Consider the following 23,617-nt stretch of genomic DNA (forward strand, 5'->3'; position numbering starts at 1 on the left):
ATTATCTGTTAGGAAAGATGTAATCCTGTCCTGCGGCAGAGGGCACATGATGTCCGAAGAGTGTCTCCTCCTCTCCCTGGCTCTGCGATGCTGCTGAAAAGTTAAAAATCTTCAGCGGGTATTAATCAGGGAAACTTCATTAATGATTTATACCAGTAAAGGCGCCTTGCCTGAAATGTGTCTAGTGTAATCATTTTTTCTTTCTAATTTTTGCTTTTAGCCATGAGATTATGAATAATAGCTACAAGGCTACACTGTTGAAACGTAGAAATACGTTAGTTTTCTAAAGGTCAGTTAATCTATGCTCTAATCTGATGGTCATTGAAATTAAGTGGAAGTAGTTCAGTGGGCTGTCTCCAGCCTTCCGTTAACCTTGAGTTAAAGCAACCTTCGTAAGCAAAACAACAGGTAGGAATGAAATAAATTTTGAAATGCATGCTCAATCGTTCCGTTGAACTGCAGGGGAAAAAAAGGAAACCCTTCCTTTCTTGCTATCTGCTGCTTTAAAACAGTTCTCATTAAAAACTCCAAAATGTCTACAGTGCCTTCTGTTCACCTGTTGATATTCCTGTCCCTAGGGAGACTTTATGCAGCTGGGGAAGCAGACAAGATTCACATGAATTTGGCTGCTGTCTTAACTCATACACAGTGAGAGCTGAGCTGTGTATTTGAAACTTACTTCTTTTAACAGTGGTATACTTCAACTAAGCAAGACCAAAAAAAAACCCAACCCATAATTAAAAAAAAAACAACCAAAGGAAAAAAAAAACAAAGGAAAAAAGCAAAGTTAGCTATACTGCTTGGCAGTTGAAGGAGCACTAAAATAGAAGTGTGAAACTTTTCATAGTTATCTCTAAGTCTTCAAAGATTTCAAGTCTCAGCATAGTCACTATTAGTGAATTAAAGATCTGAAACATTGTTCCAGCGAGCAGATGCTTTGATCCCTAAACAGAGCTAACATTTCATATTTTTGAGTCACTTTTCCCAGGTACTTTCATTTCATATGGCTGGACTTTAGACTGCTTTTCTACTACTCTTGCAACACATCTGGAAATTCCCTCCTATGTAATACTACATGTAATATACACTACTTAGTTTGAGGAACTGAATTTTATAATACATACACAGGCATAAAAACCCACAAAAGAAACCAACGACTCAGATTAGAATGCTAGACTTCTTTTGCCTCTGACTTTCTCTAGAAATGCAGTGCTGCATTTCTTCTAGATTATGATACAGTTTAATTTTCATGGATGTCATCTGAAAATGAGAGCCAATGTAATATAGCTGAATTCTCTTTGTCACTGAATATATTTTGTACATTAACTGGTACTGTGATGCACTGAAGCATAGTCTTTAATTAAAGTGCAACAATACCACAGCTACCGTGGTAGGACGCAGCATAGGAACTTGGTGCTGGGTATAAAAATAGCTGTGCTGAAACATGTCAAATCACTACACAATGTGACTAAGTCAGGGGAGACACGTACACTTGAAACCTGAAGTATTACTGAGCACTGATTTTCAGCTGGGGAAGCTGTGATCAAATCAATGCATGTATTATTCTCCCCAAATGAATAATATCGCGAATGAGGACATATTAAACACCTACAGTGCACAAAGCTTTTCACACTGGTTATGAACCAAACACAAACAAAGAGGCTGTGAGCTCTCCAGAGCTCGTTTCCTCTCCTGTGAAGTCCTCCTGCCTGTTTTGATACAATGCACGGCATCGTCTCAAACTCCCTAGCACCAACAGGAAAGGGCACTGATTCTGGGTTGGGAGCAAGCTGGTAGCCCTTCTCTCCTCCTCTTCCCTACCCTTGAGGAAAAGAAAATTAAATGAAACCACCTCATACCCCACAGTGAATGATGGTGGCATGAAAACCAGGGAGATGAAGATGCCTCTGCCAGCACCAAAGCCAGAGAGTGGCTGATGCTGCTTTCTCCTTAGCTCTCTGCCATGGGATGCTGTGGCACCAGCCAAAGGGATCCGTTCCTGACCGGGGGAGGCAAAACTCTCCCCTCCCGCGGCTGTGAAACCCTCCCTACGCTCACTCAGCCAACACAGGGGTTTCGGGAGAAACACAACCCAGAACCAACCACTGACCATATGCTATGGACAGGCTCTGCCAAGCCAGGACAGTACCACTCTGCTCCCTGAAGGAGCCAGCGCTCTCCAAATGCCCAATGCAGACAGCCCCTTTGATTTGCCAGCACCACTGACACTGCCACTGCAGCACGGGAACCTCTGCAGAGCTTTCCCTCCAACCCTGGCCACCAAAACAAATCAAACACCCACAGAAAAGCAATCGCCAGACTACCCCCTTGCACGAAGCATGGCATTCATGCGTCCTTCTTCCTCGATACCACGAGGGCACTGCATCTTCCTACGCCCCAGGTGTGACTTGAACATCCTGGCACAGGTACAAAAACTTTAGGCAAAGAGGCCATGTGGGTTTGGCACGGGGCAGTGTTGCAGGGAGGAGGCACCAGGAGCCATGCAGTGATGCTTCTCTGCTTGCTGGGCAATGCGTCAGGGTGGCATAAACACACAAAAGAGAGAGGAGAGAGGAGATAGTTACCTAACATGACGAAGGGGATTCCCAGGAAGGTGGAATTGTATTTCCCACCAGTGAGATTGATGATCCCAGCTGCAGTCAGGGTGGCAAGGGTCACAGTCAGCAATCCCAGCAGGCCAAGCCAGGGTTTGCTGCGGACACAATCCTGCATGGAGCAGCAGAGAATGGCCAAGGTGACCACAAGGACCAAGCTTGTGATCAGGTAGCGTTCTGACACCCTGCTCGTCTTCTGGAAATCCTCCTTCAGCGAAGAAGAAGTGAAAGGATACATTTTCACTTTCCTGTTGGATTTCTGGAAAAGTTCAACAGTGTCACAAAAGATGGATTCCCACTTCTCTGCCACCATGTCATTCAAGGAGTTGATTGCCTGCAAGTAGTAGGTGAGCTGAATGGCTTCTGCAGACTTCACCCGGTCTTTGCTGTGCACAGTAACCCCACCAAGCTGATGCCCGTTATACACTTCCCTGCCATCCTTTAAGTGAGTAATCGGGTAAGTGATTGCAAAATTAGTTCGATTAGAAGAACGAGCAGCCTTTAATTCCTCCAGTACATGCACTATGTCGTCCACTATGCATGTCTTGTCATTGTTCAGGATACATATATGGGCAAACGTGTAATTGAAACCAGGTCTTTGAACTTGGATCCTGGTCACAGCAGAGTGCAACTACAAGGGAAAAAGAAATCAAACACGTTATTCATTAGTTCACCCTGCACAGTAGAAGCCAGAACAACAGTGGCTCCTCACCTCTGTCCCTTTCCTATTTGATCTGAGCAACAACAACAAAAGTTCTGGTGACTGCAGTATGAATAGCACACTCATTGCAAAAAAAAGTACACATGCATTACAATAGCAGCATTATTTCCCTGCATCCTTTGCTGGTAGCTCAGGTGGGTTGTGACCTGCGTCTGTGCCATGCGCATCTGCTGTTCGGCCTCCCTAAAGAAGCAAACTCAAAAGGCTGGGACCTCCAATTTCAAGTGATTTGAGCAAACATAAAAGGGACAGCTACAGCCCAACTCTGTCTGGGGACACTGTCATGCTTGGGATTGCCTAATTGCTCTCTGGGCAGATAAAAGTTCAGGTACAGAAGGCAGAAGAGCAACATGACTGGGGGGGTGCCAGTCGGGTGGGATGCGCTGGCAGCAGCACAGGATGAGCATTTGTCGCTCTGAGTAAAGTACAGGCTGCAGCTGCATGTCCCAAGTGCAGAGATTGTTGGTGTAGCAGGAACACGACAGCTGGCATTATTTTGCCCTCTTTTCCCTTCCCTGTTTCCCCCATCAAATCCTCAGTAAGTCTGAGAGCAGGAAGTAACGGCAGAGAATGACACTGGTTTTCTCCTCTCTCCAGGAGATTGTGATTATCAAGGAAAGTAAAAATCAGAAGGCCTGCAGGTTATTATCAGTTATTGTCTTAGTACAACCTCCTTGGGAAGTTGTTTTGCATCCTTCTGAAATTTACCATGCCTGAGCTCTGACCCAAAGTGTATTCAGTTATTTTTAAACAGCAGAAGGGAGGAAAAATTACCCTCCCTTCTTGACAAAATACAGAAAACTCTTGCAACCTTTTCTGAATCTGTTTTAGTCAACACAGAAGAAGCCAGAATTCTATAACGCAGTAAAAGAATAGTCCAAATAGGCTGAGGTTACAGTATATTTCAAAAGTAGAATTTTGAGTTTGCTAATGTTGGAAGCCTTAACAAAGTGCTAGATGCTTTTTTGCACATTCTCCTTGCAAAATGTGCAGGTCTCACTCACCACCATCACCATTTAATTCCTCCTGTGCCGCTCTAAGCATGCAGAATACCAAGACCTTCCGTGAGGATGCTGCTGAGGCCAAGGCAATGTCACCCATGGCTGTAAGTCTCAGCAGACTCTCCCTGTGGCTGTGATGTCCTTCGTCGTGGGTAGCCACAAAGTTCAGCAGCTCCAGCTGCTGTACTGGAGCTGGCACAGGGGGGTACCTGACATCTCAAATGCTGAGGGGCCCTGCACACCGCTGTGTAGGTGCTCCATGCACGGCTTGATGACATACATGAGTCTCTTGAGGTGTCCACAGGGATGATGCAGAGGGGCACGTGCCCCTCGTGCTGCAGAGTCCCAGTGACCCCATGGACATGGCAGCTGGCACAGCCCCATCACGCAGGTGGACATGTCTCCTGCTGTGTAGGGAGCAAATCACTGGATCTGCTCTGCAGAAATGCATGGATTTATCCCTCGATCCATTTTACACTGAAGAAAACAGTCGTGGGAGCATTGCAAAGGTGTGGTGACATAACCAGGGCTGATATAAAAGACAGAGAAGCCCTCCTTCACCTGCAAAACAGGGGCAACACAGCTCTTCCAGGGAGCTGAAGAGCCAAATTAAGAATGACTGTAATTTCTTTTCCTTAAAGGGAGAACAGTTATTTTCTGCCTTCAGATTTTGAGCAAGGCAATGAAAACCAGCTACAAGGAGATGATTCCTTTTTTTAAATACTTGCATATGCTGTTTTCCACTGCAAAATGAAGAGGGCAGGAGGCTCCTACTCCCATTAAAGTGATTTGGATTAGGGGGTATTTAATGTAAGTAGTTCCTTCTGAAATCAAACACTGATTAAAAAAATAGAAGATATGGTACATGAAAACAGTAAAGCTTATGTACTCATCTAGTGACAACGGACAAAATGTCTGATAATCATGGCTAAAATCCTGCATCTGTTGAAGTTAAATAGCCATAGTGACTTGTCTTGTGTTTTTTTCAGTCCTATTTGCAGAACAAAACCCCCTGTTTATACTATGAATCTAATAGTTTTGCGACTACATTATATAATCTGTAATGGGTATAAATTTAGTTACACAGCCTCCGTTCCTCAGGATGATATGACATCTTATAGGGAAAGATTAGAAAATTCCTATATTCTCAACTTGTTTTTCTAGCAGCATCGGGATTTATTTTTCCACATTTGAGTAGTTTTTACTTTCCATGGAACAACAGCTCAATATTGACATTAGAAAGACAGGTTTGAGAAATGAAATGAACTAACAAATCTTTTCACAGTACTGTGAGAACACGATACCTGGCCATGGTGAGAAGCAAAATTTTCCATCGTGGCGGGTGAGCAAGCACCTGTCTGTGTAACAGATGAGGGGCTTTTGTACAACTTTCTTCTAAAAAGAAACAAATTAAAAGATTTGCAGGAATATGCTGAAGAAATGAGCCTGTATGGGGAATTCTTCCCACCCTTCCAGTTTGTTTCTGCAAAGCTCTGCTTTGCAAGAGCTGTTTTGGGGTACAAATTCAAATGTACATCATTACAGTTTAGGGAAAATGCCCTGATTTACTGAATCAAAGATGGCTATCTGATTTTAATTTTTTTTATAATGGCAGCTACTGTATGGTTTTCATCAGCAATGGTGGTAAAGTCAGATGTTGTGTAAAGAAGTACAGCGGAAAACAAATAGGAGGAATAGAAGGAATTTCCTGCCTGTATTTGGTTCACAGTACAACTCCTTTAGAGAGGATGCATCCAGTGACACAACTCAGAAGAAACTAAACTGCCATGTAACTTTTATCAATGTCTTGCTATTTACCTACCCTCCTTCACTGCTGCATTTCCTTCCTCTACAGCTTTCTTTTAATATTTAGGTTATAAAATAAGCTCATCTGTCACAGCTGTTACTTCACCTTTAGGAAAGGCTAGAAGCTAAATGTCATACCTAAAATACTCATTTCTTCTCAGAAATCATCATTTCAGACTCAGGAGCCCACTCTGCAGCAGCGGTCCAGTCCTCCAATTGAGGCCATGCTGGGCTGGCTGGGGTGCCATGTGGGCAGGACCTGTCCATCGCATCTGCCAGCAGTGGGGCTGCAGGGAGGAAAGGGGAGCAAGCAGCCAGCTCTGTGTCCTGGCATGTCCCGGCAGCCGAGAAGACCCCAGAGCCTGCTCCAAGCTCCTGCTGTTCAGAGCAGCTCTGTGATGCACTCCAGCCACATGGTTTGGTCTCAGAGTGGAGGCAAACAGCCAAAGAGGACAAAAAGCTGACATTCCCTTCATCCCAGCAAAGTATGATGAGCACTGCCTCAGCACACCCCAGGATGCAATTCTGGGAAGCCTGACTCAGGACAAACACATCACTATACCTGCACTTTGCTTTTTCAGACCAGACCATAGAAAACAAATCTCTGTCACCTCAGTGCCAGGTAGGGGTGCACTGCAGCATGGCTGCAGGCTCTCTCTTTCTCCCTTTGCTTGTCCTTGGCAGCCTGTGCACCGCGGGGCTGCTGCCCCTTCCTCGCCTAGATCTGCAGTCCCACGGCACTCTCCTCTCTGCTGCCATGCTGAGGATTCAACTGTGGCCGTGCACAGATTTTTCCATTCATGTCCAGAGCCCACGCCCAGAGCCCCAGGTGAAAGGCTTCCACAGAAACCAGAAGGTCCAAGAGGTTATTACAAGGGCATGTCCTAAGAGTTCAAGGGATTACATGTGGTCTTGCCTGTTGTACACCAGGAGGTCCCCCAGGAAACTTTGTTAACAGGACAAAGGCTGTACAGGCTGCTGTGTGATGGGGGCAACATTAGCAATATGTTAATGTATATGCATATTGCACTCCTGAGTGTGGCAGACAGCAAGTAACCATATTCTGAATAAACCTGGCACCTAGTACTGGGATAAATGACTGACCACCAGATTCTCACTTATCCACCTGTTTTCTTAACCTTACCAATGCTATCAGGAGAAAGGGAGATTTAAAAGAACAACAAAAGCTGAATGAATGTTTTCTTCTTAAAGAGAGACATGCACTGCCTGCTCATTGCTCATAGCTTTTTCAGATAGCTAACAGTGCAAGGAACCAAAAAGCAGTTTATTGCTGAGATGCCAGAGCACTGCAGCGTAAGAGCTGCACAGCACCTCCTAAGCTCTCTTGCTACAGTGGCATGCTGTCCCTGAAAGTGCTTAGGCACAAAACAGTAACTTCCACCTCTCCCTTTCGTCGCTGTTTTACCAGTGACCATCACTTGCAACTCCCTTCTCACTTCTGAAAATGATGTTTGTCTGTCCTGTACCATGCTAGAGGTTTCTAGAACAGTTCTTTTCCTCCAGCCTTTAGCCATTTACATTTGGTAACATCTTGGTCCTGGTCTAAGTCCCATGCTCACTGGGTTATTTATTTTAGACAGAAAGGTGGCTTCAACCGACAGACAAATCCCTTTCTACAAATACCTCCAGGTGAGGGCTGTACTGGTCTCATGTCTCCACACTAAGCCATGTTTCAGCCTGTGGGACAGCTGACAGATGAGATGTGGCAAAACTGCATTGCCCTTCCAGCTGGTTTTGTCAGTGGGCCCAGGAGAGGATGCCAGGTGAAACCTAAAATCACTTCACTTATCCTGGGCTAAAGCATTTGCTCCAGAGCTTCAGAGTGCAGCGGCTGCAAAGATTTCTTCAAGCTGTTTTTGGCTGCTGGCCCTCCCACCTCTGCCATCTGCACAGTGAGGCAGGTGCTGGGAACCACAGCCCCCCAGTAGGCTCAGTTTGGCTGTTCTGGGATGGCCAAGCCCCACACTGGGATCTGTGAGATGGCTTTTCTCCATACAGAGCTTGGCACAGCTTTCAGCAGAGACAGCAAAGATGAACCTGAAGGCAAAGAGGTTGTACTAAGAGATGTATATTCAGGACAGAAAGAAAAGCCTAATTTTATTCTTAAATCCATGCAAAAGATGCAAGGAGCTAGAAGAAGGGGTGAGGAAAACCTCTTTGCTTCCCTGAGAAGTCCTTTTTTAAATTCAAAAGTGAGAAGTGTTTAGTCAATTTAATCAGGTAACAAAAAAGTCTGCAGCCTCCCTGCGAAGCAAACAGATCCCATCCCAGCAGGGAGGGGTTAGAAACTGCTGATTCATTTGCAAAATGGTCCAATCCCAGAAATCCTTCAAGCTCACATTACATAATCTGCTACTCTCATCAAAGCTATGGGCAAAGGGAATGAGGCACGAGGACCCGGTGATGGCTACGGGTGTCTTACCAGGTCTCACTTCGCTAGTGGCACAGCTTTGCTCCCAGAGGAACTCTGTGGTGGGAGCAACAGCAACATGCAATGGGACATTTCAGCCATGCCAAGTTCCTATTCCCAGCTCACAGAAAGACATCCTGACTCCCACAGGAGCTGCATCAGAGTCACAGCCACCATGCCTAACATTAAGGATGTGTACAACTATATTCTGCTTATCATATATACAGCAAAAATGTGTTTGGTTTTGCTGCTGACTGGTGACTTGCGGCAATTTATAGGGGACATTACTCATCTTACGGACTTAACTAAGCTTTGCTACTTGACATACAGCTGATGAATGGCCAACTACACAAAACTAGCTAGATATATGGATGTCCTCCTGTACTGTGAATGATTTGGCACATAGAGAGACATGTTCTACTCTCAGGAGTAGGATCTTTGCAGTGCCGTATCACTTTTTGTTGGTGGTGGTGCTATTATTTGACTCTATTTAGTCTTTCAGTCTAAAACTCACAGTTCGAAATAAAAACAAGCTTCATGCTAGTCAGTGTTACCAACTCTTACAATTTTCTTACTGTAATTTTCACCAAGTCTGTTTTTTCTCTGAACCCTAAAGTATTGTGATTTTCTTAAAAAACCCCTCAGCTTTCATTAAAAAAAGAGAAATGTTTGGTCTCATGGTTTCGGAGTAAAGCCTGAGAAGGCTCAAAAATAAAGTGAAAAATTAACTCATTATCTATTACTGCTTAAAATCACATCACTGTTTTGGGTTCAAGACTGAAAAGCTAGAGCACAGGATGAAGACAATTGTTTTAAATATAGGCTTCATTTCGTGTGAAGTTGGGTTTAGTCTTTTGGTAATTTTTACATGTAACTTGTGCCAAGGAAAATGAAGAAGAGAAAAAGCCTTTAATGGATTGCTCTGAATTTCTTCACTTTTCTATGATCTCAGTAATTTCTGGCACTTCATATCTTTGTGGAATGCTGTTTTATTCAAGAGATGGTTTCAGTCAAAATGTGAAAGGGTTATGAGAGGGGAAAAAATCTGCACAGATCCCAGTTTAATTCATGAAAGAAAAGACTGTGGGTTTTGCAGACATAGGAAAAAAAAACTATTAGGAGCATATTTTCACCAGAAGGTGAAGAGAGGGAAGGCAAGCAAACCCCTGAACGGGGCTATGCCTTGCTGTCAGCCTGAGACCATGGGTCCTGGATGGAGGTTCAAACAGGCACTGGTGGGCAGAAGCCTCCTGACCAAGCCAGTATGGCCAAAGGATGGAGAGTGTGTGCACAGCCAATTGAGGAAGCCAACAGATCCTAATGGCTCAGGAAAAACATTAGAAGCTGCAGCTGGAGAGCATGCAGTGAAGAACACTATGGGTGGCTGGGATTTTTCTACCAGTCCTAAAATCAGGTTTCCTAAAGAGATGCTAAAATATTAATTATGCAAGCTATGTATTTTTGCAACTAATTTTTTCAGCTGTCCAAAACACAGTGAATTATATTTTCTCAAACAATTTTCATGTAAATAAAATCTAAACATTTTCAAACTGTATGTCATCAGCTGAGGGACAACTATTTGTGCTCGAACTGGCAGATGTCCGTGAATTTACATTTCCATCTGCCTTCTTGGTAGCTACCGAAAATGACTAGATGATTCTTCTTTTCTAATGTAAAGTGGAGAAGCTTTTCTAATCAATAATACCGTCTTATTTCTGACCATCACCCTGGTAATTCTGCCTAAATTGGTCCCACAGAGAGAAGCCCACTCTGGTTTTTGGGCCAACTGCTGCTGAAGGACAGGATGCACGGGGGCAGAAACCCCTCTGCACAGCCTGGCACACAACTCTAAAATGGATTTTTCACAATGAGAAAAAAAAAGAAAATTTTGCTCCTGCTGCTGGTCTCACATCAGCTCTATGGTGACTTTCTCCATGCATGCAAGACCTCTTCATAAACACCGCTACATCCTTACAGTACTCCTTAGCAAGCTGGAGATATGGTGCAGGCTTTTAGGAAGGGCTCCTCCAGCAGAAGTGCGACCAACTGTTCCTTCCTCACTGCAGAAAACCTCAACAGCACAACTTCACAGCCCACTCAGCTCCTCATTCTCCCTTCCAACAGGAGGGGATTCTCCTGCTCTAAGCTCCAACTTAAAGGCAGGGCACAGTCACAGCTTTCAGGAAGCCCACATGTGGTGGCTTGGGAACCGAGCAGCTCTTCACAAGCTGTGTGGCACTACCTGGGACACTGGTGCCTTGGTCTCAGTGGCTGTGACTCAGCAAAGTCCCTGGCCTCTGACACCTGCCCTGCCTGTTTGGTGTGCTTTCCTAGACGCTCACCTGGAGGGAGATGTTCCCTGCCACACAATTCAAAAAAATCAGTTCCCTGTGTACTGTTAGATGGGAGGTGAGGTCTGACCTTCCAAGGCAGGAAAGGCAATGCCACACGGGGTGCTGGGCATCCGCAGCACAGGCTGCCCTGCTGGCAGCAGCTGGGGAGCAGGGTCGTAGGGGAGCATGGCACCAGGACACAAGGCAGGAGGGAGAGCAGAGGGACGCTGTCCCAGCCAGGATGGCTGGCACTGCTGGAGTAGGGCAGGGGGGTGAGAAGCACCAGGATGTGGTCATCCTCCAAGGCATGGGCAACTCCAAGACTTCTACTCCAGCCCCTGGCCAGCACAGCAGGAGAGATCAAACCCTCTCACCTGCAGGAACCACATCGAGGAGCTGCTGCTGTTGCTGACACAGGGAGCTTAGGGGGGTTTCTGCACGTGCTTCCATGCTGTCCTTGCAGTGTGCTATTAATCTTCCCTCTTCCCCGGCTGTGCCCAGATCTTACCTGCGTATCTTAATTCTCATCTGTTTTCGCATAAGATACGTTTTAGCCCTGCAGCATTGTGCTGCTATGACAACAGGCTTGCACTTCTGCTGCTTTCACACCCTTGTTTTTCCTGTATTAGGACTCTTCCCCTTATCTTACAGCCTTGCTCTGAAGACATTACTTCATCCTTCATTTTTTTTTTTAGCAGAATTCACTATTTGGTCTTCCCTAGAAGTGCTGTGTTTTTAGTGCCAGAACTACCTAGAGAAGGTGGAGACCTACTGTATCAATTACTAGATTCACAGTTGACTGCTCATGTCCAGGCATTCAGAAGTAGCCGAAGTTTTAAAATAAAGGGTACCAGGATCACGAAAGACCCAGCTCTCCGCTCTGCTGAACAACCAGAACCCACTTCCACTGACCTTGAAAATAACGGCTTAATCATGCTATGTTTGTACAGCAAAGCAATTGGAAATTCCACAGACTTGGGAACATAAATATGGTTATTTCCTTCACGAGTTTCCTCACATGTAGAAAATAAGTGAGGAAATCTGGGAAGACCAAAGACACAGTGTGCAGGTACACACATTAACAGGGACATAATAATAAAGAGGCAGAGAGGAAATAAAACCGCAGTAAGTATGAGGTCTGCAAATTCTTGAAGTTAAACTGTTTTTTTCTTCAGTATTCAGAAGTTAGGCAGTTCTAAAATAAATGTGTCCTTAAACATAAATACCTGATTTTACTATTTGCTTGCATGTGCAAATGGATATTTAATCAGTTACCTAGAACTACTGACAGTCAGTTTATACAAGAGGGGAAATGTATAAGCACTGTCTGAAAATATGCAGCTAGGAGAGATTTCTTTAAAAAAATAAACCCTCATCTACAGACTTTGATAGATGCAAACTGCAAATGCAATCTCTTTCAGTAAGGCATGTTACATTTCATTCCCTTTTCATCTTTGCATCTTGTCATCTTTTCATCTTTGCATCTTGTAGAGTTTTTGCCAAGAAATTATTAGTACTCTCCTATTGTTCTAAGCACAATAATGTAAGTGGAAGAGAGGATATCCTTCTGGAAAAAAAAAAGGCAACCTTTCATTAAAAAAAAAAAGTCTTCTGTAGTGTAACTGTTAACTCACTGTTTAGAGGAATGAACAGACTCAAAAGGATGGTTGTCTCAAATTCTGGCTAAATCAGAATGTATTTTCTGGGATTAAAAAAAATCGAGCTAGGTCTATATGACTTCAACCTACCAAGTTTCTCGATGCAAGTGGAAATACCACCATGGAATCGCAGGGGGCTGCTCTTACATTATTTTTAGGTGGAATTCTAGGCGTAGACGGCTTCTACATGATGTGCCACACCAATATTCCAATTGTTTTTGTTTCTCCAAGCACTTATTGGAAATACAAGGGTAAAAGACCACTTTTCTTCAGTCAGGGGTTTTTACTTCTTACCTCTCTCTCAAATGAGTCAAATCTTGGGGAAGAAAGGTCCTGCACACTGACATCACAGGACACCAGTGCTCTATGCTCAGCTGTAGAGCAGGTACAGCAGCAGGTAAAACATTATTGCCCTCCCATAGCACCTTAGTCTCAGGATGCCTCCCTTGCACATCCAAGACTCTGCTGAGGCCTGTTGGATGACCTATTCAAGGCCAGAGATTCAGGGTATGTTTAGCTTTCTCCCTTTGTTCTGCAAATGACTATGCTAGCTGGAAATGCAACATCGGGATGGCAGGCACAGAATGGTTTAAACATTTATGGGGAGTTATGAGAACTATGGATGGAGATTTATACAGTTGTTTTTTTTTAGTTGGTTTTGTTGTTGTTTATTTTTAAAAGGTACTCAACCTCAACTCCAAATCAAAACTATTATATAAGGCAGCCACATTCCTCCCTGCTAATGAGCTTGTGTGGAGCAGCTTGTACATTCAGCAAGACCTGCCACTGTCATGTGAGCAGCCAACGCCGCGCTGGCATATGTACGCTGTCAGCAGGGAGTCCTATGGCAGCTCCTGCTCTGGGAGAACCGCTTGAGATCTGGGCCAGAGACATTAATGAGGCTGAGCCCATCCCTAAATCTCTTGCCAGTCAACAAGGTATCATGCAGTGGTGGTAACGGAGAGTTTCTCAGGCTGAGATCGTGTTCATGAGGAATTGCACTAAGCCTACCAGAGTATTTTAGCGAAGTCACCAAAGAAGTTATTTCATTAACTAATTAATTGAATAGGATGTTGGAGGGAACCACTTCTGACAGTATCAGCTATGTTTCAACTGCTCAGATCGCAAAACTTTCTAACCCTTTATGAAGGGTACAGCAATGGAAGCTGACTTCTTCCTCTGCCGCAGTCTGAGAAAATCTCCTTGCCCTGGAGCACAACTAGGGCAGCTGTAGCAGTTCAAGGCTTATTCCCTTCCCTCCTTGGCTGATGAGGTGGGATATAGCAGGTAAGGAAACCAAGAAGAGGTGCTGCAAGAGCAGCTGGCACCTGCCTGGGGCAACCATCCTCCTGGGTCTCCCACCCTCCTGCTAGTGGGAGGAGATGCAGCAACAACCACACAGGAGGAGCCAGTGTCCAACCCGACACCTCTGCTAAAGCAAAACCTTTCCTTTGGAGTGGTCATCCTTCTCTGGAAAAGGGAAGATAAGCAAACGCTGCCGTACTGGTTCTCCGTTCTAACTGTGCCTACACAGCAGCATTTTCAGGGATGTAGGTGGGATTACTGCATAGTTGCATCCAGTACATTTATTTACAAGCACAGCACTTTGAGTTGGTTGGCTCTGGACGGGGGCTGGGGGGTAACTTCAGATGCCTTTACTCTCTTCTCCCCTTCATGCATCTGGATGTCCACAGAAAAACCTTGATGGCCACCTTCCCCTTTCCCCTTCCCTTGGTGAGTCTGGCTGACATAAAATGCTGTAGCCCTGCATCACTACAGGTATAATACTGGAAGCTGGGAACCCTCCCTCCTGTTTTGCTGTGCTCCTACCCATGGGCCCATCCACAGGGTCAGCTACCTGCCTGAGCCTGGCTCTTCCCACAAAGAGAAGAATAATTAGGACAAAGGATGCAATCTATAATCTATTCTGCACAAGACATACGGGCATTAATTAGATAAATAAAGAGCTGGAAATAAAGCATCAAATATGCCTGACAATGTCAGATTAACAGTAAGAGTAAACAGTCAAATGGCAATGGTGTTTATTATCTCACCAAATTAAAAATAATCATTCTGTTGGCAAATCCTGGCTATTAAAAATGAGGCAGTGTTAGATACTGACAGAACTTTCTAAGTTATAGCTCTTTTGCTAACGTGATAAATCTTACACAGAAGTTTGCTTGCAGAAAGATTCTGAGTACCATTTATTTGTGTGTCACTGTGCTATTGATAAAAACTACATATCTCTAGAGAAAGCAGTACAGAGAAAAAAAAATCCATTATCATTATTATCCTATGACTGAGTAAATGTGTATATACTAGATGTGAATGCAACTCATGGTACAAAAAAATGAAGGAATGAAAAAATCACCTCTCTGGAGTTCCCTTGTTCGCCAGTAACATCCCTATTACTGTACTTAGCGAGTTGATGCTCGTTAAATCTATTTGCTCATTACTATTGGGTCATATGTCAACAGCAAAAAAAGAAAAGAAAACCATAAAGTACTGAGTAGCTCTGCACTGTAGTTCTGTATGTGGCTACAGTGGAAATAAAATACAAATCAATTCACTGTAAGAGCGATTTCCTTGTTAAGTAAAGAGCGAGGTCTCCCCAAATACACTTGGTACTTGCATCTGTTCTCTCATCTTACAAGAGACACTCCTGGAAGCTATTAAAAAGAATTAACACTGGCTTTTGCATGGGCTGCTGGTTTGACATTCAGGGGGAAAAAAAAGCACACACACACACAAAAAAGCAATGCTAAGTCTCCAGGGTTTCCACAAGGCAACAGTGCAAATGTGCAGGATGGAGCAGCCACACCTCTGGGAATTTGTAGATGTTCCGTTCCTTTCCTTCTTCTTCGGCGAACTTGACCCTCCTAAACACACAGGTTTTTTTGCACCTATCCTCCCTGTTTTTCCTTCTAGGACTGTTTGAAACTACTGGCATGTAATCTAGAGTACCAGCTTCAATAAAGGCAGATTTCTGACATATTATGACATACAGTGTGGTGCGACGTCCTGTTAGATTGACTCGCACGCTCCGTGCCACTCGAGTGACAGGGAAAGATGCTGCCCGCTCCAACTTGAACCGGCAGCACAGGCTGCACCGTTGCCTGCAACCTACAGCTGAGCCGGATATTTTCTTCATGTTTGAAACCAGCGTTTTCTCTGATGCTGGGCTGGAAGCGGAGGGGGAAAAAAACCCCCCCACCACCCGCTAAAAATAATCAGCTGAGTTATGTCATTTGTCCTCACAGAGTAGGAGGTTTGTGCTACCCCTCTCCAGGCAGCGCAGTCCAGCACAGCAGCAGCCCCAGCAGCCTTCTCTCGGCAGCTCGGTACCTAACTGTTTTTGAAGTTGGAGTTTATCAAACCCCGAGCCGCCTTCACTCGGGAGCACGAGTACAGAGGCGCCGAAAAATTACTTAAGGAAGCAGCCTGCCCTTCTCGCTCACCCGAAGCAGATAAAGCCAAACCAGGGAATAAAAAAGAAACTGGAGGGGGAGAGAGCGGAGCCGCGGGGCTGGCGGTGCCGCTCCGCGGGGGCGGGCAGGCATCCCAACTGTTGCCGGGAGGTGACCGAGCGCCTTGCGGTGGCAGCGCCGGTGGCGGGCGGGCACGCGGGGGGGGGGCTCCGTGCGGGCGGGAAGGTGCGGAGAGTGGGCTCGGGGCTGGCGGGGAGCGGGGCGGGATGCGGGGAGCCGGCTTAGGCGGGAACCCGCCGCGGTTACCTTGAGGATGAGATCGGTGTGGTGCTGGTCCAGCATGTTGGCCTTGCGGAAGGAGGTGATGATCACCCTGCCGTACCTCCCTGGCGTCTGCAGGTCGGAGTAAAGCCGGTGCTTGGAGCGGTTCACCGGGAAGAGGCTGTCCACCAGGTTCCTCTCGATCTTGGCCAGGCTGTGCGTGGGGGCCAGGAGGTGCTCCACGTTCTCCTCCACCTGGTAGCGGCTGAAGCTGGCGCCCAGCAGGATGGAGATGAGCACGGGCGCCGAGGCGAAGAACACCGGGTGGCTGGCGACGAAGTGGCCGAGCCGGGAGAAGGACGTCCCCAGCCCCCTGTGCAAGACCTGCCGCAACATCCTAGTGCGGAGGGCGCGCAGGAGGGCGAGCGCCACGCCGGGGCCCCCGCAGCTCCCCCACGGCCCCCGCAAGACCATGGGGCAGCCCCGCCGGGCGCCGCCTCCCCGCCGGCCGCGGCTGCGGGGGGCCGGGGGCCGCCGCCGGGGCCGTGCGTGTGTGCGGTGTGTGTGTGTGGGCGCCTGCCCGCCGATGGGCGTGCGCGGGGCGGCTCGGGCGCTCGTCCTCCTGCGACGCCGCCGCCGTGCCAGAGAGGAGTTTCCCAGCGCCTCCGTGCCTGACTTGCCAACCCGCCGCCCCTCGCCGCGGCCGCGGAACGGCGGCGCGGACCGCCGGGGGAGGGGGCGGGGGGCAACCCCGCCGCCGCGGCCCCTCGCCGCGGGAAGGGGAAGGGGCAGGCGCCGCTCCCCGCCCCCACCGCGGAGTTTGCGCGGGAGCGGGGCGTCCGCAGACTGCTGACTAATCCCCCGGCCGCGGCAGGCGGGGCGGGCGCGGAGAGCCCTCCGCGGCGGCCCCCGCCGCCCTCCGCCCAGGGGCGCGGGGCCACGCCGGGCGGCGCCTACCACGCGGCGGCGGGGCTCAGCGCGGCGCCTCCCGCCGGGGCCGCCCCGCGGGCCGCGCTCGGGATGCCGCGGCCCGCCCCGCCCCGCCCCGCCCGGCTGCCGGCCGGCTCCGCCCGCCGCCGGCGGCACCGCCGCGCCGCCACATCCCCGCCCCAATCCCTCGACGGGCGAGCGGCGGGGGGGCGCGGGGCGGCCGTCCCCCGCCGATGGGGAGTTGGTTGTGTTTCCTGGGGGCTTCGGCTCGGGACGTTCCGGTAGAAACGTCAGGGAGCTTCCCCCGGGGGCGGTGGCCAGCCGCGTCCCGGGGCGCCCGACGGCGCGCCCCGCACTCCCACCGCACAGGCTACCGCGGCGGCGCCCAAAGCGCGGCACAGCCCGGCGGCCCCGCGCCGCCCGAGTGGGCATGTGCGGGAGGCGCCGCACATGCCCGTTAGGGCAGGCCCCTGCCCGCCTCGCCGTCCCCGGCTGCCCGGGGTGGTCCCCGGGGTCGCCCGGGCAGCGCCCCGCGTTGCGAACCGCGGGCCCCGCCGCCGGTACCGCGCCGTGGCGGGGGAGCGCGCTGCCGCTCCTCTTAGCCACAAGCCGGCAACTCCGGCAGTGCCTCCCTGGCAGCGTGTGGCTGAGATGCCCATCTGTGCGTGGGTACACCCTGTCGCTGCGGGATGCAGTCGGGCAGGACGGCCTCGTTCCTAAACACAGATTGCACTTAAGGAACGGAAACGAGCAGAAATGCAGGTGTTGGTCATGTCAGCTCTGGCTGTTGGCACATTGGGGCACACTGATTTCTACCACTGCCAGCTGGCCCTGGCCACTGTTTCTTAAACCAAAGGTGTTGGTATTCGGAGTCCAGTTACTACCCATGCTGGTGGTTCTACAAATAGGAAAAAAGGAAGTTTCTGTTTGACAGCTGTTACACCTGTTGCTGCGCGAAACAGCCGTAGCTCCCTGTTTTGGTTGTTGATAGACTGACAAGTCATCCTTCCTTTTACATTTCAGTAGTGTCTGACCTAAGCTAATGTTTTGTCACGGACGCTTCATGCACAAAACCTCCTTGACATCATTCCCGTCTCCTCACTCACAGCAAGATCACACGGCTTGAATGCTAAATTCTTCCACGTTTCACCACTTCCAACGTGGTGAGTAAGTGAACGTCTTCATTGAGCAGTGCTGAGTTGTGGCCAGTAAGGTCCCCACATCCCCTGGTCTTTCTGGGTTTGTACCCAAGTCCAGGCAATGCTCCAGTGCCTAGGGCTTCATGACACTAGCAACAAGAAAGGAGCTTTTGTCATCGCTGCTGACAGTATCTTTTTTTTTTTTTTCTCCATTAAAAATACTTTATAATTATTAAAAGTGAAAGGGATCTTTATTTCAGTAAGCATCCAGTGTCTGATTCACAGTTCTCCAGGGTACCTCAGGAAAACTAGCTGGAAGACCTGACATCCAGCCCATTTCTCAGCACATTAATATTGGGTAAGCTATAGGTGACCTCAGGAAGAACATACCCATCTCGCAGGGACAGAGAGGAAAAGCAATGTATCAGCAGTTCTGTAGGATGTTCCTCTGTCTTCCCAGACCAGTGTCTGCTTCCTTGCCTAATGCAACCAGCAACAGACTGCACTGTTAGCTGGGGTGAAAATGATGTCTTTCCAAAGGCAGCCGTGGGTTTCCACCCCACAAAATTCTGCCTCCCCCTGACCCAGGCAATTGCCCTGCCTTTGACAGTAGGGTTGCCCACAGGGAAGGGCTATATATGGGTGGGATGTGCAGCACTTGGCATGCGCTGCTGGAAACACAGCTCAGCTGTGTGTGCTGTAGCTATCCTGGGTGAGAATGTTGCAATGCCGCCAGCGTCCGGTGGATGTTACCGAACCAGAGGGGAGCCTTCTGTGTACTCCTGACTCTGCAGGTAGCAAAATCACCTTGTTACTGACAATTACTGCTTTGGCACTCCAAAAACTGCCATCAAAATGTGTTCTGTGGGAATATGGTTGTCAGAATCGGAGCAGCTGGTGGCCTCCCACGGTACTCTGTAAGAAGCAAAGCATGGTTGAACTCTCTCCTCTGTTGTAGGGGAGTGATCCAGTAACCAGAGCTCTTGCTGATAGCATGTGCTGGGTGGTGTGCATTAACCTGCTAAGTGTTAACCTGCTCTGCCTGTCTTTTGGAGGAAATGGAAGGGTAGGATTTCTGTCACGTATACGTGCTACTCTGCTACGGCTCTGAATGGCGCTTTACAGAATAGATAACGATGTCTCATTGCTCTAGAGAGTTTCCAAACTAAATTAAGAAGAGAATGATGGGAAGAGATGACCATACAATGAGGTGCAGATGCTGGAAAGAGGGATAACGAGGAGGAGGACAATATGATTATGTCCTTTCAAAGCAAATGCCTAAGGGCAGCTACTTGTGGGGACAGAATATAAAAGGGAGATGGGGAAGACGTGACTCATAAAGACGGCATCTGCTCAGGGTTCAAGTCTGCTCTCAAGAGCAGGCCTGTCCACTGTGAAATATTTGTTGACTCTTAGACCTGTGCAAAGAGACTACCTCAGCCCATGCTTTGGAGCTATCAAGGCCAAACAGCTCGGGCTGTTGTTCTTGGGGTCTGCAAGTCCTGGATGGGTCAGGCACCGGGCAGCCTGGACCACAAGGCTTTACCTCTTTGTGAGCACAAACAGGATGTCTTCAGTGTCCAGAAATGAGCATCTCTCTATGCATCCACTCAAACCTTGCTATGATTACAAGTTTTAAAACTAGTGTGAGAGGAAGAAATGGACAAGATTTTATTTAAAATAGCCTCTTTCTCCTGCCTCCACAAAAGGGGCCAATTGAAAGAAAAAGCTGAGAAAAGTGTTGGAGGAGGGGATGCATGATGAGTAACTTCAGATGAGTGAAGAGGGCCTAGGGGAAAGGAAAGGTGGCAGGAGCAGCTGGGATGGCTGTGGGAGGTATGCAGAGAATCAGGATTTTGTGTTGTTTAGCTAGGCATGAGGAACCGGAGCAGATATTTTAGGAGTGTGTGCAGGGGATTTAGTGCTGCGAATGGGGAATGATTTTTGCAACAGAGCACTGAGCAATGTGTGATGCAGGTTCCAGCTGGAGCTTGGAGAGAATGAGGTTACCCACAGTGAGGAGATGGGTAAAAAGATTTTTTTTTTTTAAGGGAACTAAACAAAAAACTTTCAAGGAGAGTTTAATAATTATGGCTAGATTCTTAAGGGACGCAAAACCTTTTTCATGGAAGTTCACTGTATTATACCCATTTATACCTGCTGAACGTCTGGCTAGTGATGTGCAAAGACATCGTGCTTTGTGCCAAGGGATCAAAACGACATGTAGCCAGCCCAGGATGGCTGGGCAGAGCAGTAGCTCTCATTCCATCACCTGACCGAGCTCTGCTCTGTATTTCTTGGCCTTAGGTCTGGGATCTGGGCCAATGCCAATTGAATTGGTGAGGGCACAGACAAGGTTAACAGCAAAGTTAATCTGCCATTGATGATGGGTGAAGGAACCTCATGTCTTCTAGCTTTTGTGCATTTGCAGTTAACAGAAAAGTGAAGCAGAAGGAGGCATCCTCCTTATTTCTAGCCTGGCTCCCATCACAGTAGGAAAATTACCCAACAGTGCAACACTCTTTTCACTGATACATGCATAACTTCTCCCACAAGGGTGGCAATTTTTTTACACTGAAAAGTTCTGTCTAGAAGCAACCATGGAAAATTGTAAGGTGGTCTCAGCACAATTATTGGTTTATATTTAATCAATGAAACTGTTCAGTTTTCTCTTTTGGTCTCCTCAGTCCCACCTTCTCTCAGCTGGCACCAAAGAGTGAGGCATTATGGGCATGAACAGCATGATCACAGTCTGAGAACCCTAAAACCAAGGTGATGTTTTAAACTCTGCAACCACAGAAAGCAGAAATTAAATAGAGGATAATTTTTAGTACGTGCAATCTCTCTCAGAACGAGTTATTTGGGGCATGAAGGAAAGGGCTGTCTGAACAATGGCAGCCTTCTTAACCCAAGGTCCAAACCACGAAGCAAAACCCTGCCAAGGATTTGCCACACATTTTGCAATCTGCATCCACAGATTTCATTGCCAGAATTCAAGATGGCTGGTTTCTTACCTCCTGAAACAGGTACTGACACAATCAATCGTGTTGAAATTTTTCCTTCAGCATGTGAAAGCCCCTAGTGTCCATCAAACACAATGGAAGACAGAGGTAAGGAAGAAAAGCTATGGCTGTGCATGCATTTTGGTGCTGCACTCCTTACTGCCTTGAAGTTCTGCCACCTGTGACAGGACATATATACTCTAATTGGACTTGCTAATGCAGATCTTGGGAGAAGTCACAGGAACTGGAATATCTTTTTGCATCAGCTAAAAGAAAGAAAGCCACTCTTCTGCTACTGCATGACATCTTTTTTTTCTTTTCTATTTTTTTTTTTTTTTGCAGCCTCTCCTGTAAAATGCAAATACATAAATGCTCCTTGCTGTCCTCTTCCTCCTACTGGATAAAAAGATATATAAAAATAATGTAAATCACTAAGAAATACTTTGACAGCTGGCACCTGATTCTTTCCTGAGTGACCTGATGGTCACTTTTCGGCAGCTCTTTGCTGATTCATGAGCACTGCTAAGAGAAAAGCATGTGTGACTTATCTTTTATAGAGTGTAATAAAAAGAGGGAAGTGCCCTGTGTGGCTGGAACTGCAGTTCTGTGTTCTTTCTCTGAGGTGCTCCATTAGCCTGCTGTTGGCAGTGACGACACAAAAATTGGAGATCCCCGATTGTACCATTAACATGAACAGATTGAAAAAACAAACTGGAATGTAACAGGGAGCCTGTGCTTTTTTTCTCTGCTTGTATGAAAACTCAGCAGAGGGGAAGGATGATTCTGTTCCCTCACATACTGCCAACAGGCTGCACAAAACCCCAGCTCTTCTTTTGTTAGAGTGCTTCCATGTTATTAGATTTATTTCTTAAATGGAAGCCTTCGAACCATCTTTCTCTGGCTATATTTTTGGCTAGGCCATCTGATATTTGTGATTGACCAGATTATTAATTGTGGTCTGTCACCTGTTTATTTCTAAAACAGTGACTGCTGACATTTCTGTCAGCCTCAGGGAAGGGTCTTTCCTTTCCCCATAAACAAAAACAGCCCGAAAAAATGTCCCTCCTTGCAGAAAGATGGATTAAGTTCTTATTTTGAAATGCGGTCTAAATGGTCCTGATGTACTGAAATGTTACAGCTAATATAAGCAGACGAGTCAATTTACAGCTTTCATACCACATTTTAAGAAACAAAACAAGCAGACAAGACAGCACAATGAATCTGCCTAGTGTCCCAGCTTTGTTGTTAATTTAATGTAGTTTTATGGGATAACTGGATGATGCAGATTCCTAAAAACCCAGGAAATGCACAGGTTTTGTCAAGATCATGAATTTGTCCGAAGAAGTAGAGGACAGACTTAAACAATAAATTATAAACAATATATTTATTTACCTATCACAGTTAAGTGTACAAAATGTATAGTTTCTGTACTTTAAGAGTAAAGCCCTGATTGAAGAGACAAGCAATTTTTAGTATAAAAGAAAACATTAGCTGAAAGTTTAGTAAATATGTCTGGAGATACTGGGATTTTGGCAGAGCGTATCTCCTAGAATAGTGTGAATGTTTTTTTTCTGTTTATGTGTCTTCATACAAAACTGGGCAAAACAAGCAAGTTGCAAGTGAAAGCAGAAGAAAACACATGGAGCTACTGAAATAGGTTAGCATCTGATTTCAAATTCAGGAATAAATGCATACATATGCACACATATATAGACATATGTCTCTGCATGCACACATATGTGTACACCATATACATGTGTGATGTATGGAAATTCTTACTAATATATATTTACATAGACAGGCTTAAATGAAAGAAAGGGACATTTAAGGTGGATACTAGCAGAGCTTTTTTAACAGTAGCATCTTTCTAATAGTAATGTGGAGCACTAGGGTCACCCGGGAAGAGTGTAGGCTTTCCAGTTCTGGAAGATTTTAAAAGCAAGATGGATAAACATGTCAGGTGTGATGTAAGTATTGCTTAATCCTACTTTGGGATAGAAAAATGGACTAGATGTCCTTGAGGTCTTTGTCAGTCAGCTCTAGGGAATAACCAAAGGATAGGTTACGTGTTAGACATCCACATCTGATGAAGTATAAGAAAAATAGGCTGTGATTTGCAGATGCAGAGACACTTATTACTGAGCACAGAGGACGGCTCCTCCCTAGCTCACCTACAAGAACCAAAAACATTGGCTTGATGGTAGTCCCTGACACAGCAGCCAAACTGTATAGACAGGGCTGGTCAGCCTGTTTTTCCCCAACCTCGCTGCTTCATATTCTGACTTATGTCCC

The 23,617-nt window shown here is 46.8% G+C and overlaps 1 protein-coding gene across 1 annotated transcript in view; it reads right to left on the reverse strand.

Moving 5' to 3' along the window:
- Positions 1-16,665, reverse strand: part of PTCHD1 (patched domain containing 1) — a 33,504-nt gene extending 16,839 nt beyond the window's left edge. Inside the window, exons 1-2 of the mRNA XM_051608955.1 lie at positions 16,300-16,665; positions 2,586-3,246 (exon numbers count right to left, since the gene is read on the reverse strand). Coding sequence (XP_051464915.1) covers positions 2,586-3,246; positions 16,300-16,650 — 1,012 coding nt within the window. The 5' untranslated portion in view covers positions 16,651-16,665. The remainder of the gene's footprint in view (positions 1-2,585; positions 3,247-16,299) is intronic.
- Between the last annotated feature and the right edge of the window lie 6,952 nt (positions 16,666-23,617).

The sequence above is a fragment of the Apus apus genome, chromosome 1 (genome assembly GCF_020740795.1).
Source record: "Apus apus isolate bApuApu2 chromosome 1, bApuApu2.pri.cur, whole genome shotgun sequence".
In the NCBI taxonomy this organism is placed as follows: domain Eukaryota; kingdom Metazoa; phylum Chordata; class Aves; order Apodiformes; family Apodidae; genus Apus; species Apus apus.